The sequence below is a fragment of the Ranitomeya variabilis genome, chromosome 2 (genome assembly GCF_051348905.1).
Source record: "Ranitomeya variabilis isolate aRanVar5 chromosome 2, aRanVar5.hap1, whole genome shotgun sequence".
Taxonomy (NCBI): domain Eukaryota; kingdom Metazoa; phylum Chordata; class Amphibia; order Anura; family Dendrobatidae; genus Ranitomeya; species Ranitomeya variabilis.
The window spans coordinates 598,802,891-598,816,961 of NC_135233.1; the positions used below are offsets into that span (position 1 = coordinate 598,802,891).

At 50.8% G+C, this 14,071-nt stretch overlaps 1 protein-coding gene across 6 annotated transcripts in view; it reads left to right on the forward strand.

The window, feature by feature from the left end:
- Positions 1-14,071, forward strand: part of PMFBP1 (polyamine modulated factor 1 binding protein 1) — a 136,800-nt gene that overhangs the window by 91,743 nt on the left and 30,986 nt on the right. For all 6 annotated transcript variants that reach the window (XM_077288541.1, XM_077288538.1, XM_077288544.1 and 3 more), the window contains 3 exons: positions 5,024-5,254; positions 13,326-13,556; positions 13,884-14,006. In XM_077288541.1, the coding sequence (XP_077144656.1) occupies positions 5,024-5,254; positions 13,326-13,556; positions 13,884-14,006 (585 nt within the window). The remainder of the gene's footprint in view (positions 1-5,023; positions 5,255-13,325; positions 13,557-13,883; positions 14,007-14,071) is intronic.

Consider the following 14,071-nt stretch of genomic DNA (forward strand, 5'->3'; position numbering starts at 1 on the left):
TTAAAGGTTCCCTAGTTTTAAAAAGGGGCACATTACCAGCATTCTCTGCTCTTTAAGTCATGATCAGCCAGAAGCTGTCACCTTTCCCAGAGTACTTAGTTCAAGTGAGCTCAAGAGCCCCCCCGCCGCCGATCCCGGCTCTTCCCAGAGTACCTAGTTCCCCTCAAGGGGCTTCACCTCTGGCGTAATCCTTGAAAAATGCCCCGGTCTTAAAGACATATGACCAGCATGCCCTGGTCTTAAAGGCACATGACCAGTATGCCCTGGTCTTAAAGGCACATGGCCAGTATGCCCTGGTCTTAAAGGCACATGGCCAGTATGCCCTGGTCTTAAAGGCACGTGGCCAGTATGCCCTGGTCTTAAAGGCACGTGACCAGTATGCCCTGGTCTTAAAGGCACATGACCAGTATGCCCTGGTTCTTAAAGGCACATGACCATTTAAAGGCACATGAACAGTATGCCCCCCTAAAGGCACAAGACCAGTATTCCCTGGTCTTAAAGGCGCACGACCAGTATTCACTGGTCTTAAGGTCACATGTTCAATCCGAAGCTGGTCACCCTAACTGAGCTCTGGAGCCCTCCGCCGCTCATCACAGTTTATCTCAGAGTACCTAGTCCCCCTCAGTGGACTTTGTCACTAACCGCAACCCATTGTTTCTTTGACCAAGAGATCGAATCCCTCTGTGAACCCTCTGTGGCTCGGAGTGCTCACAGGACCCGATATACATGGTCCCTCTCCTACAATGGGAGCCGTCGGCTAGCAGGCAAGTACTCTAGAAAACGGAAGTTTTCATTTCCTGATCTCTCCTCTATGATTTGTTGAGAACAACAACCTGTCTCCTCCATACATCTGTGACCTCGTCTCCCGGTACTTACCTACACGCAACCTCCGATCCTCACAAGATCTCCTTCTCTACTCCCCTCTTATCTCCTCTTCCCACAATCGCATACAAGATTTCTCTCACGTATCACCCCTACTCTGGAACCCTCTACCACAACACATCAGACTCTCGCCTACCATCGAAATCTTCAAAAAGAACGTGAAGACCCACCTCTTCCGACAAGCCTACAACCTGCAGTAACCACCGATCAACCAAACCGCTGCATGACCAGCTCTATCCTCACCTACTGTATTCTCACCCATCCCTTGTAGATTGTGAGCCTTCGCGGGCAGGGTCCTCACCCCTCCTGTATCAGTTATGACTTGTATTGTTTAAGATTATTGTACTTGTTTTTATTATGTATACCCCTCCTCACATGTAAAGTGCCATGGAATAAATGGCGCTATAACAATAAATAATAATATTAATAATAATAATAATAATAATAATAATAACAACGCTCTGAATATGGATCAGATATTGCCTTGGATTGCCAGAGCTTCAGAAAAAGAGGGACTCGCCTATTTATATCATCAACAAATTGACGAGCGGTTCCCTGGACAGAAGCCTCTACGTGGGATGCCATACCTGGTCTGATTTTTAAGGGCGACGGGTCCTTTAAAGGGCACCGATTTTCCCCCCCCCCCCCCCCCCACCATCAACAGACGAGCACATGCAGTGTCGCCTCCATGTATCTTCTTCTGCATCCAAGCCTATCGCCAGACAACCTGCCCTGGCGTCCGAGCACCCCTCTTTGTATCACCACTATTTAGCGGCTGATGCAAGAAAGCGGACGATTCCTCCCTGTTAAGAGGATGGTGGATCGAGGGTTCCAAATTTTCTATTCTGCACGACGATGGCAAGGCACTTTATTTTCTTGACCTGCTGGATGCAGCCCCGCATTCTGCCACTTGGCAGACTAACCGGGTAGAATTTCTTATGGTATACCTACCAGTGTCCCTGCCCGATGTATCATCAATTAATATACCACAGACGGTCGGATAGCAAATCTGGTTCGTTCCGTCTTGTGGCTTCGGGTTCAGCGCTCTACCCTTCCTTAGCCGTCACATGGGTTGCTGGACCAATAGTCTCCTGGTCAGAGACCTTAACTACTTCGATTCACACAACTAACCTTTCCCGAAGACAGTACAACTGGCCAATCAAATCTTCTGAGCGGGAGATTAACAAGGGATCGTATCTTTTCTACAGACCCAACCAGCAGTGGAAGCGTTGTCCAGGACAGTCTAGATCTAAGGGATCTTGGTTCCAAAAAGGGGGAATGAAAAGTAAGACCGATCCTGGACCTCAAACTTCTAACAACCTTTGACAAGGTCCTCCTTTTTCAAATGGAGTTCCTCCGCTAAGCCATTACTTCAACAGAAAAATGTGGAGTTTCTGGCATCCATCGACATTCGGGATTTTTACCCTCTACAATAACCCCTTCACCTTCCATTCGCGAACAGCATTTTCGAGTCACGACCTTGCACTTCGGCCTGGCTACCGCACCAGAGTGGTCGCAAAGGTCATGGCGGTTGTCATGTGCCTCTTGCACCCTAGAAGCATGGTCGTCCTGCCCTATTTGGTCGACTTTCTAGCCGCTCTTCCAGGACTACGCTGAGTCATCTATATCACTTGCAATACCTTCTCACTTGGGCTAGCAGCTAAACTTAGACAAGTTTTTCCTCATTCCCAGCCCAGCAGATCCTTTTTGAGGATGATCCTGCACAAGAAGGATGGTAATCCTCTCTCGAGTCAAGGTCGTGGCCTTTCAACAGGGAGCTCGTGCACTTGGTCACTCATTCCCTCGGTTCATTCAACTCGCTAGGAGGGTTCTGGGGAAAAAGACGACAATGGAAGCAGTTTCTTTCACTCCGCTCGTTTTCAGCAAGTTAATCAGGCTTTCAAAGGGCAGTCTCTAAGCTCCTTCCTCATCTAGAGCCTTCTCCTGGTCCAATGGTTATTAGGGAATACCAATGCCAGTCTTCTTCTCCCGATCTTTGCACTGGGGATCCGAACGGTACAGCTAATCCTACAGCAGGTCCACTGCCTTCAGGCAGGTCAACCATCTGTCTTCAATTGGATAATGCCACGGCTGCGCCATACGTCAACCATCTAGCAGGTACCCACAGTCAAGCGCCGTGGCCGAGGTACCTCGCACTCTCTGATGGGCCGAGATCTATCACTCGGTGATCTCAGCAGTACATATCCCTGCAGTAGAACACTGGGCGGCAGACATATTCAGCCATCAGGGTTTCTCCTCAAGTGAGTGGGAACTTCACTCGGAAGTCTTCCATCAGATCTGCCTTCACTGGAGTACTCCAGATGTAGGTCGGATGGCGTCCAAATTGAACACCAAAGTACTCCAGTTCATGGTTTGACCTCGAGATCCAAGACCATCGCAGTGCATGCTCGGTTCTTCCATGGTACCAATTTCCATAACCCCTCTTCCACTACTTCTGAGATCTTTTTGGAAGCAGAAAGAGCCCCAGTGATCCCGGGAGACCCACACTGACAATGTCAGGTACTCTCGCTTGCCGTACTAGTATTTATTTTTTTTTTTCTGTCTTATTGCGACAAAACTGCAAATATGGAATTTCTAGCAGGGAGTCTTCACCTGTAGTTTTTCTCTACCGCGTACCGTTAGATCTGTGGGACCTTAATGGTCCTGGGGATCTTACAGTAGACTCCTTTTTTGTTCCGGACAGACTTTACTATCAGGGATGGTCGCTCCCCTTGTTTCTCTGCGTTCCTGTCATCCTGATGAGTCTTCAGAGCTCGCCACTCTGTTCTTTCAGACTTTTTTCCTTATTACCATCAAGGCAAGGTCGCCCTCAGGCCATCTCCTTCCCTCGTTACCAAGGTGGTATTGAATTCCCACTGTCGCAGGGGTATCGTCCTTCTCTCAACTCTTTCGGCTCCAGTCCACAAAACGGACTGGGTTCTCCATAATCTGGAAGAAGTGAGTCCTCCGAGTGGGTACGTATCGAGGACGGCGTCCTTCCGAAGGTTGGACACTTTACTTGGGCTTCTTGAAGGTAAGAAGGCTTCCTGACGGTCACAGGAAGGGTTTAGCCGTTTCATCAGCCATGTTAGCCTGGTGGATTCTTTTCACCATCCAGGAGTCCTTCCGTGCTAGATGTCAGCCTATCTCCCTGTCTGAGGGCTCTAGACACCAGACATCAGCAAGCACGGCCGCAAGCTTGCGAATTTCTCCAGTCTGCATGCATTCTTGAAGCACTATAATTCCCACACTTCCACAGATGTGAGTCTGGGCAGGCGGACTCTGCAGGCCGCGGTGGCGCACTTGTAAGTAGCGGTTACATGGCCCGATCTGATGTTGTCCCCACCCAGGGACTGCTTTGGGACGTCCCACGGTCTGTGTCCCCCAATGAGGCGAAGGAGAAATAGGGATTTTTGTGTACTCACCGTAAAATCCTTTTCTCCGAGCCATTCATTGGGGGACACAGCTCCCTCCCTGATAGCCTGGTAACTATTGTCTTCTTGTATCTGATGTTATCAGTCAGTGAGGTCTTTTCTAGACATAAGTTTTCTGTATTTATGCTGATAATATTTTCTGGTTCTCCTACTGCTTTTGCACCGAACTGGATTCTCTGGTAGCCAGTGTCAGGGTGTATACGACGGAGGAGGAGCTAAACTTTTTTTATGTTTACTTAGTGTCAGCCTCCTGGCGGCAGAAGCATACACCCACAGTCCTGTGTCCCCCAATGAGTGTCTCGGAGAAAAGGATTTTACGGTGAGTAACACAAAAATCCCTATTTTGTAAACTACAAGCCCTGAATATTTGAGCTTCCCCTAGTAATCCAGAGCTGCATTATGAATTCTGCAGGCTTCAGAGCCTCCAGTGATCTTTGGTGGATTAATGGCTGCGTAATGGTAATTCTCATTCTGGCATGTGCAGGCTTTACACTGCTGAATAGTAATCTCATGGAGCAGAAACTACCTGTCACTGCACAGTCTAAAAAAATAAGTGTTGTGCATTTCCAATAGCAACCAGCAGAATTTTGAATGCAGCTCTGAGGTAAATCCTCCGGGATGAGAGTGTTGAGCAATGTGTTTTACGTCTAGTATGTTCTCTGGTCTCTGACCCATGTGCTGTGCGATACGTCCTGCTCTGGCCTCAGGTATCGCAGCGAGATGTTGAGCTACGCCATCGAGATGAAGAGGTTCAAAAGCTACAGACAAGTCTGTGGGAGGCGGAGGAGAGGGCAGTGAGTGCCGAGAGTCTGTACAACTCCTCCAACAGCAGCATGGAGCTTTACCGCAGCAAGTACCAGGCCTGCGTGACCCGCGCCGGAGAGTTGGAGACCAGTCTGGGGAAGATGGAGGACGAGGTTCGAGAAATGAAAGACGAGGTAAGAATAACTGGAAGATAGCAATGGGAAAGCTAGAGGACTCAAGCATCGGGGTGGGGGTGTATATATTAATGGTGATTTCTTCAAGTCTTTGTCGAGCCTTCTTCCCACTATTAGTTATCGGTTCCACATCTACTAATCCCAAAAATGGAAGAATAAACAGTAGAGGCCTCGGGGGATTGATATTTAATGTTCCTGCACTTTCTGAAAACATTTGCCAGGTTGTGTAGACGTATTTTGGTGAATGGTGGTCCGAATGCTGAGACCCCAGGAGCAGAAGCACTTGGCGTGATGTCAGGCACACTTTATAGATTGATGTAGTATCTGTCACCCGTCTCCTGCCGCACTTGCCCCCTTTGTTTTTAGTAATTGGTGGGTGCCTCGCCATTCAAACTCCCACCAAAAAGTTTTTTTGTGTCTTTACAATATACAGTTAGGTCCATATATATTTGGACAGAGACAACATTTTTCTAATTTTGGTTATAGGCATTACCACAATGAATTTTAAACAAAGCTTTCATTTGAGGGTATCTACATTAATATTGGATGAAGGGTTTAGGAGTTTCAGCTCCTTAACATGTGCCACCCTGTGGGACCAAAAGTAATTGGACTGATTAAATAATTGTAAATAAAATGTTCATTTCTAGTACTTGGTTGAAAATCCTTTGTTGGCAATGACTGCCTGAAGTCTTGAACTCATGGACATCACCAGACGCTGTGTTTCCTCCTTTTTGATGCTCTGCCAGGCCTTCACTGCGGTGGTTTTCAGTTGCTGTGTTTGTGGGCCTTTCTGTCTGAAGTTTAGTCTTTAACAAGTGAAATGCATGCTCAATTGGGTTGAGATCAGGTGACTGACTTGGCCGTTCAAGAATATTCCACTTCTTTGCTTTAATAGACTCCTGGGTTGCTTTGGCTTCATGTTTTGGGTCATTGTCCATCTGTAGTATGAAACGACGACCAATCAGTTTTGCTGCATTTGGCTGGAGCTGAGCACACAGTATGGCTCTGAATACCTCAGAATTCATTTGGCTGCTTCTGTCCTGTGTCACATCATCAATAAACACTAGTGACCCAGTGACACTGGCAGCCATGCATGCCCAAGCCATCACACTGCCTCCGCCGTGTTTTACAGATGATGTGGTATGCTTTGGATCATGAGCTGTACCACGCCTTCGCCATACTCTTCTCTTTCCATCATTCTGGCAGAGGTTGATCTTGGTTTCATCTGTCCAAAGAATGTTCTTCCAGAACTGTGCTGGCTTTTTTAGCTGTTTTTTTTAGCAAAGTCCAGTCTAGCCTTTTCTCCTACGTATCATTGGGGGACACAGGACGAATGGGTGTTATGCTGCTGCCACCAGGAGGACACTAAGTTAAACACACACAAAAGATTAACTCCTCCCCTGCAGTATACACCCACAGGCTGGACAATCCAGAGCCAGTTCTTACTTAGTGTCTCAGGAGGCACTTGGGTCCTCAGGACCCCACCAATTTTCCTTTTTGATTTAACGGAGAGAAGGGAGCGACAGGCAATTTTTGTCAGCACTGATCTCTCCCGCACCAACAACGGGCAAGTACATGGAGCGTTCCTCCTGTATCCTTTCCCGCGACGATGGATGCCAGCCCTGGCTCACCTTTTCAGTGTGGCGACGGTTCCCTAGCGTTCCGATCTCCCTCCCTCCCTCTCAGGCGACCATGGGGACTAATCATCCACCTAAGTCTCCTGGAGCCAGGGCACAGCCGGACAGATTGACAGGGCGTCCGCGCAGCCGTCCACTGCATCACCACTGAACATAGCGGTTGACACATGGCGGCAGTAGCTCTCCACCCTCTCCCTATCCAGGTGAAGGCGGATAGAGCAGCGGTCCCATCGCACAAGGTAAGTGCGGGGACCGACGAGCTGGCAGCAGGGGGTCTCCTTCCTCTCTTCTATGGCGGCTCTGCAGCCGCGGGGCAGAGTGCGGCTCTGGGGCAGCGGGCGGCCCTGCAGCCGCGGGACAGCGGGCGGCTCTGCAGCCGCGGAGCAGCGTGCGGCTCGGCAGCCGCTGGGCAGCGTTATACCTCTGAGAGGGCTCGGCGGCTCCCAGGCCCGGGCCGGGCTACAGCGCCCGCCTACAAGCACGCCGCCGCCCGCCCATGACACGCCCCCTCCCTGGGCGCTTCTCGTTGCCCGAGAAGCGCCCTCCTCACTTCTCGGCGGCCATATTGGATCAGGAAGTGCGCTGGCGGCTCTGCAGCACCGCAGCGCTCAGGACTCCAGGATCTCCCTGCCAAGCCACCGCAGAACTTAGGTGAGACGCACCCAATAGGATTGTCTTCCCCCCTGCCAGTACGCTCACTCCACAGCAAATATGTCACAGTCTAAGCAAAATCGGACTGGAAAGTCACACTCGGTTATTTTTGCTGTGTGCACCTCCTGCAAGGTATCTCTACCCCGAGGTCACACTACCCCGCTGTGCTCCGCCTGCGAAATGCCGGTGGCACAAGTTGCTCCGGCTCCTGACCCGGAATGTAGCGAGCCTAGTACCCCCGCATGGGCGTCCTCCCTCGCTCGCTCTGTGGCATCCTTGGAAAGGACGATACAGTCCCTCTGTGAGCCGTCCCTTAACCAGGGCACTTCCACGGATGATATAACGCGGTCTAAGATCCTCTCTCGGCCTAGAGGTCGTACCGTCTCCAGAAGCCCTCAATCATCCCATAAGAGGCCCAGGGTGACATCTCCGGTCCGTGATCGGTCATCCGGCTCAGAGAGCGAAGTCTCTCGTCCCTCATCCCCGTCTCATAGCAGGGAATCCTTCCTGGACGACGCATCCAACGTGTCCGGTTCCCCTGAGTATCATCAGGATCAGGAGACTCTAGATTCTCTCATAGATTCTGTTACTCAGACGCTTCAGTTAGAGGAGGAAACTCCGTCCAAGACGGCTCATCCCGTGTCATTTGGGCGAGCCACAAAGGCCCATAAATTTTTTCCTACGCACCCTCAATTCAAGGACATTGTCGATCTCCATAGAGTTCGTCCGGATAAACGCTTCTCAGGTCAGAAGGCTATGCAATCTAAGTATCCGTTCGCTCAGGACCTAACTAAGGAGTGGTCTCAGTCACCCTCTGTGGACCCGCCAGTGTCGCGGCTAGCCACCAGAGCGGTTCTATCCTCCTCCGAGGGCGCGTCTATCAAGCATCCCACTGATAGACAAATTGATCAGATGGCTCGCTCAGCCTTCGAGGCATCCTCGGCTTCTCTATTTCCCTCTTTTGCCATCACGTGGGTCGCAAAAGCCATGTCCCAGTGGGCCGAGTCTTTATCCTCTATGGCACTACGGGCCGACTTACCCCCAGAGATTCCACATTTGGCCACTCAGATCGCCAGAGCGGGGGACTTCGTAGTTTCCGCATCCCTAGACGCGGCCAACTGTGCCTCACAGGCAGCGGCCAATGCTGTCACGATCCGCAGATCCCTTTGGCTCAGGGACTGGAAAGCGGACTCGGGGTCCAAAAAATCCCTCACGTCTCTCCCATACCAGGGCGAACGTCTATTTGGGGATAAACTGGACAAATTAATTGCAGATTCCACAGGAGGAAAGAGCAAATTTCTTCCCCAGCAACGAACTTTTCGCCCCTTTCGCAATCTACAGGGCCGGGGCCGATATTTCCGTTTCGGCTCCAATTGGTCCAATCCCTCCTCCGCGCCATCTGGCGCTGGGAGAGGGCAGCGCAAGGACAGAGCCTCCCAGCCGTCTTACAAGCCTTCTCCCTCTTGGAGAGGCAGACCCAGACAACAGGGATCCCGAGGGCCCAGACCCGGCAGGTCTCCACCTCAATGACTTTTGGCAAACACCAAAGGACTCCGACAGAGTAGGCGGCCGCCTACTTTTCTTTCGGGACGCGTGGCTCTCGGTAGTTCCCGACCGATGGGTCCGCGACCTAGTGTCTTACGGTTACAAGATAGAGTTTGTCTCTCTTCCCCCATCTCGTTTCTTCCAGTCCCCCCCTCCCAGAGCAAGGGTCGATCAGTATTTCCAGGCTATAAGGGCGCTATGGGAAGACGGGGTCATCATCCCGGTACCTCAGAACGAGAGGTACCAAGGTTTTTATTCCAACCTTTTCATCGTACCAAAAAAGGACGGCTCAGTACGTCCGATTTTAGACCTCAAACTCCTCAACAAGTACGTACGCGTACATCATTTCCGTATGGAGTCCCTCCGCTCGGTAATTGCCTCTCTGGAAGAAGGCGAGTTTCTGGCATCTCTAGACGTACAAGACGCCTATCTGCACATTCCCATCCTACCGTCTCATCAGCGGTTCCTCCGCTTTGCCGTCCAGGGACACCATTTTCAGTTTGTCGCCCTACCCTTCGGGCTGGCCACCGCTCCTCGGGTATTCACCAAGGTCATGGCAGCTGCCGTGGCCATTCTCCATGCTCGAGGTGTAGTGGTGTTGCCTTACTTGGACGACATTCTCATAAAGGGTCCCTCCTTTCGGTCCTGCTCAGAAGCAGTAGACGTCACAATAGATACCTTTTTGCGCCTGGGTTGGAAAATCAATTTCAGGAAATCTTCCCCAGTCCCGGCTCAAACCATATCCTACCTGGGGATGATCCTAGATTCCTCTCAGGGTCTGGTACTTCTACCCCCGGAAAAGGTATCCACTCTACAGAGAGAAGTCCGAAAGCTTACCCAACCTCGCCCTCACTCCCTACGCTTCTCCATGAGGGTACTCGGCAGGATGGTGGCGGCAATGGAGGCAGTGCCTTTTGCGGTTTTTCACCTCCGTCCTCTACAGCACGCCCTTCTGGCAGTATGGGACAGGAATCCCGCCTCGCTAGACCGCCGTCTCCTTCTCTCTCGTTCCATCAGGCAGTCCCTCAGGTGGTGGACCAACAGGTCCTCCCTGACTCGGGGGAAGTCTTTTCTTCCGGTCCACTGGTTGGTTGTCACAACGGACGCCAGTCTCTTCGGCTGGGGTGCTGTGTTCCGTTGCCACTCGACTCAGGGTCGCTGGTCCCCGCAGGAATCTCAGCTACCCATCAACATCCTAGAGATTCGGGCGATCAGACTGGCACTCCGCCAGTTTCAGCCGTTTCTTTCCGGCCGCGCGGTCAGAGTCCAGTCCGACAACGCCACTGCGGTAGCCTACATCAACCGCCAAGGGGGCACTCGCAGCAAAGCGGCCATGGTCGAGGTATCACTCATTCTCCGCTGGGCCGAGACCAACCACTCCATACTCTCAGCAGTTTACATCCCGGGCGTGGAAAACTGGGAAGCGGACTTTCTAAGTCGCCACAGTCTCGATCCCGGAGAGTGGTCTCTCCATCCCGCAGTCTTTCACCAGATATGCTCTCGTTGGGGGACCCCGGACGTGGATCTGATGGCATCTCGCCTCAACCGCCAGGTTCCCGTCTTCATGGCCAGGTCTCACGACCCTTCAGCTTTCGGAGCCGACGCTCTCGTCCTCTCATGGCAGAGTTTCAGACTCCCATACATCTTTCCCCCAATTCCCCTTCTGGCAAAGGTTATCAGGAAAATCAGGGCAGAACGGATTCCAGTAATTCTCATCGCTCCGGACTGGCCGCGCAGGACGTGGTACGCCGAGATGGTGCAACTGGTTTCAGACGTACCCTGGAGGCTGCCGAGCCGCGCAGACCTCCTGTCTCAAGGGCCCATTTACCACCCGAACTCAGAGGTCCTGTGTTTAACGGCGTGGCCGTTGAGTCCTGGGTACTGAGGCAGAGGGGTCTGCCGCAGTCGGTCATATCTACCATGCTTCGCGCACGCAAATCTTCTTCCATGCGCATCTACCACCGCGCCTGGAAGGCTTACTTCGCCTGGTGCAGGGATCGGGGACGGTCTCCCCTCCAATTTTCTATTCCTCACATCTTGGAATTCCTCCAATCAGGCGTAGATTTGGGCCTTGCTCTCAGCTCTCTTAAGGGCCAAATTTCTGCTCTCTCGGTTCTTTTCCAGAGAAGGTTTGCAAACAAATTGCAGGTCAGGACTTTCATCCAGGGGGTTTCTCATATGGTTCCACCTTACAGGATGCCCTTGGAACCATGGGATCTGAATCTGGTCCTCTGTGCTCTTCAAGAGCCCCCCTTTGAGCCCTTGCAAGAAGTGTCCTTGCGTTTCTTATCGTGGAAGATTGCTTTTCTCGTGGCCGTCACGTCTATTAGACGTGTCTCTGAGCTAGCAGCCCTGTCCTGTCAACCTCCTTTCCTCGTGTTCCACCAGGACAAGGTAGTTCTAAGGACATGTCCGACTTTTCTTCCAAAGGTCGTTTCCTCATTCCATCTTAATGAGGAGATTGTCCTTCCTTCACTGTGTCCTGCTCCTTCTCACCGCACGGAAAAGGCTCTCCACACTCTGGACCTAGTGAGGGGTCTCAGACGTTATGTCTCCAGAACTGCGTCTTTCCGTAGGTCAGACGCCTTGTTCGTTCTTCCGGAAGGGCCACGGAAGGGACTCCCCGCTTCCAAGGCTTCCATTGCCAAGTGGATTCGTTCTGCCATCCAAGAGTCCTACCGCGTCAAGGGTCACGCTGCACCTCCGGGGATCAAGGCTCACTCTACCCGGTCAGTCGGCGCGTCCTGGGCCATCCGGCACCAGGCATCGGCAGCGCAGGTCTGCAAGGCTGCTACATGGTCCAGCCTACATACATTCACGAAGCACTACTATGTGCACTCTCAGGCCTCGGCAGATGCGTCCGTTGGTAGGCGAATCCTACAAGCGGCAGTGTCTCATCTGTAGTTCATAGGTGCGCACAGCATTCCTAACTTCAGGTTACCCACCCAGGGACTGCTTTGGGACGTCCCATTCGTCCTGTGTCCCCCAATGATACGTAGGAGAAAAGGAGATTTTTGTGTACTCACCGTAAAATCTTTTTCTCCGAGTCATCATTGGGGGACACAGCACCCTCCCTGTTAGCCTAGTTGGCTCAATTGTTCTTTTCAGTCTGAGTTTGTTGACTATGACATGTTTTCTGTTTGTTATCTGGCTTACTCCTACTGCTTTGTTACCGAACTGGCTCTGGATTGTCCAGCCTGTGGGTGTATACTGCAGGGGAGGAGTTAATCTTTTGTGTGTGTTTAACTTAGTGTCCTCCTGGTGGCAGCAGCATAACACCCATTCGTCCTGTGTCCCCCAATGATGACTCGGAGAAAAAGATTTTACGGTGAGTACACAAAAATCTCCTTTTTCTTCTTGATGCTTATGAGTGGCTTGCACCGTGCAGTGAACCCTCTGTATTTACTTTCATGCAGTCTTCTCTTTATGGTAGATTGGGATATTGATACGCCGACCTCCTGGAGAGTGTTGGTCACTTGGCTGGCTGTAGTGAAGGGGTTTCTCTTCACCATGGAGATTATTCTGCGATCACCCACCACTGTTGTCTTCCGTGGGCACCCAGGTCTTTTTGCATTGATGAGTTCACCAGTGCTTTCTTTCCTTCTCAGGATGTACCAAACTGTAGATTTTGCCACTCCTAATATTGTAGCAATTTCTCGGATGGGTTTTTTCTCTGTTTTCACAGCTTAAGGATGGCTTGTTTCACCTGCATGGAGAGCTCCTTTGGCCGCATGTTTACTTCACAGCAAAACCTTCCAAATGCAAGCACCACACCTCAAATCAACTCCAGGCCTTTTATCTGCTTAATTGAGAATGACATAATGAAGGGATTGCCCACACCTGTCCATGAAATAGCCTTGGAGTCAATTGTCCAATTACTTTTGGTCCCCTTAAAAACAGGGTGGCACATGTTAAGGAGCTGAAACTCCTAAACCCTTCATCCAATTTTAATGTGGATATCCTCAAATGAAAGCTGAAAGTCTGAACTTCAACTGCATCTGAATTGTTTTGTTTAAAATTCATTGTGGTAATGTCTATAACCAAAATTAGAAAAATGTTGTCTCTGTCCAAATACATATGGACCTAACTGTATCTGCTTGTTTTAGTAGTGCAGCTACATTTCACTGTTGACTCATAAGTACAATGAATGGAATCACTACTCCCAAACAATGCCAGCTCTGCATTTTTGGTCGATTAGTCATTCATCCAGCTGACCGCTATACTCCTCCTGTGTCCAGGTATCGGAGCGAGATGCCCGGCTCTCCGCTCTGCGTGGGGATCTCCTGGTTCTGCAGCAGGAGCTGGAGGGTAAATGCTCAGAGCTGGAGAGCTGTGAGGAGGCCATAGACCAACTGACCCACGAGCTTCAAGCAACACAGACAGATCTGAGCGTCAGCCGTGAGCAAGCACAGCAGAGCGAAGAGATCCTGCAGACTATGCGAGAGCATGCAGCACGGCTGCAGAACCAGGTAAGCCATCAGTCATACATGCTAAGCTTAAAGGGTATGTTCACCCCCGTAACCACTTAGCACAGACAGACACTTCCCAGAAAGTAAATCGGCACAAAACATCGGCAGTGGACAAGGAATAGAGGTATATTAAAGGCTGCCAGGTGAGTTCAGCTCTGGAGTGCAATACTGAGTTTCCATATGGATCTACTTATAGATGGGAGGAAAATCTCTTTCTTGTCTTCATTGAAATACACTAATGGTTGGTAACTCAGCTGCAGTCTTGTGTTTAGGGCATCCCTTCTGTCTGTGAGGTTTTTGAGATGGTATAAATGTTTTTTTTTTCAGGCGGTAGAATTCGAGGAAGATATGGTAAAGCTACAGACGGACTTTTCCACATATAAAGCCTCCCACAGATACAGCGACAGTAGTTACTCGGAGATGGAGAGACTGGTTCGTCAGCTCACCCAGGTCGGCACATGTGGTGCTTCCACCCTCCATATCTTACCTTATTTGTTTCCTTTACTAACCTTGTA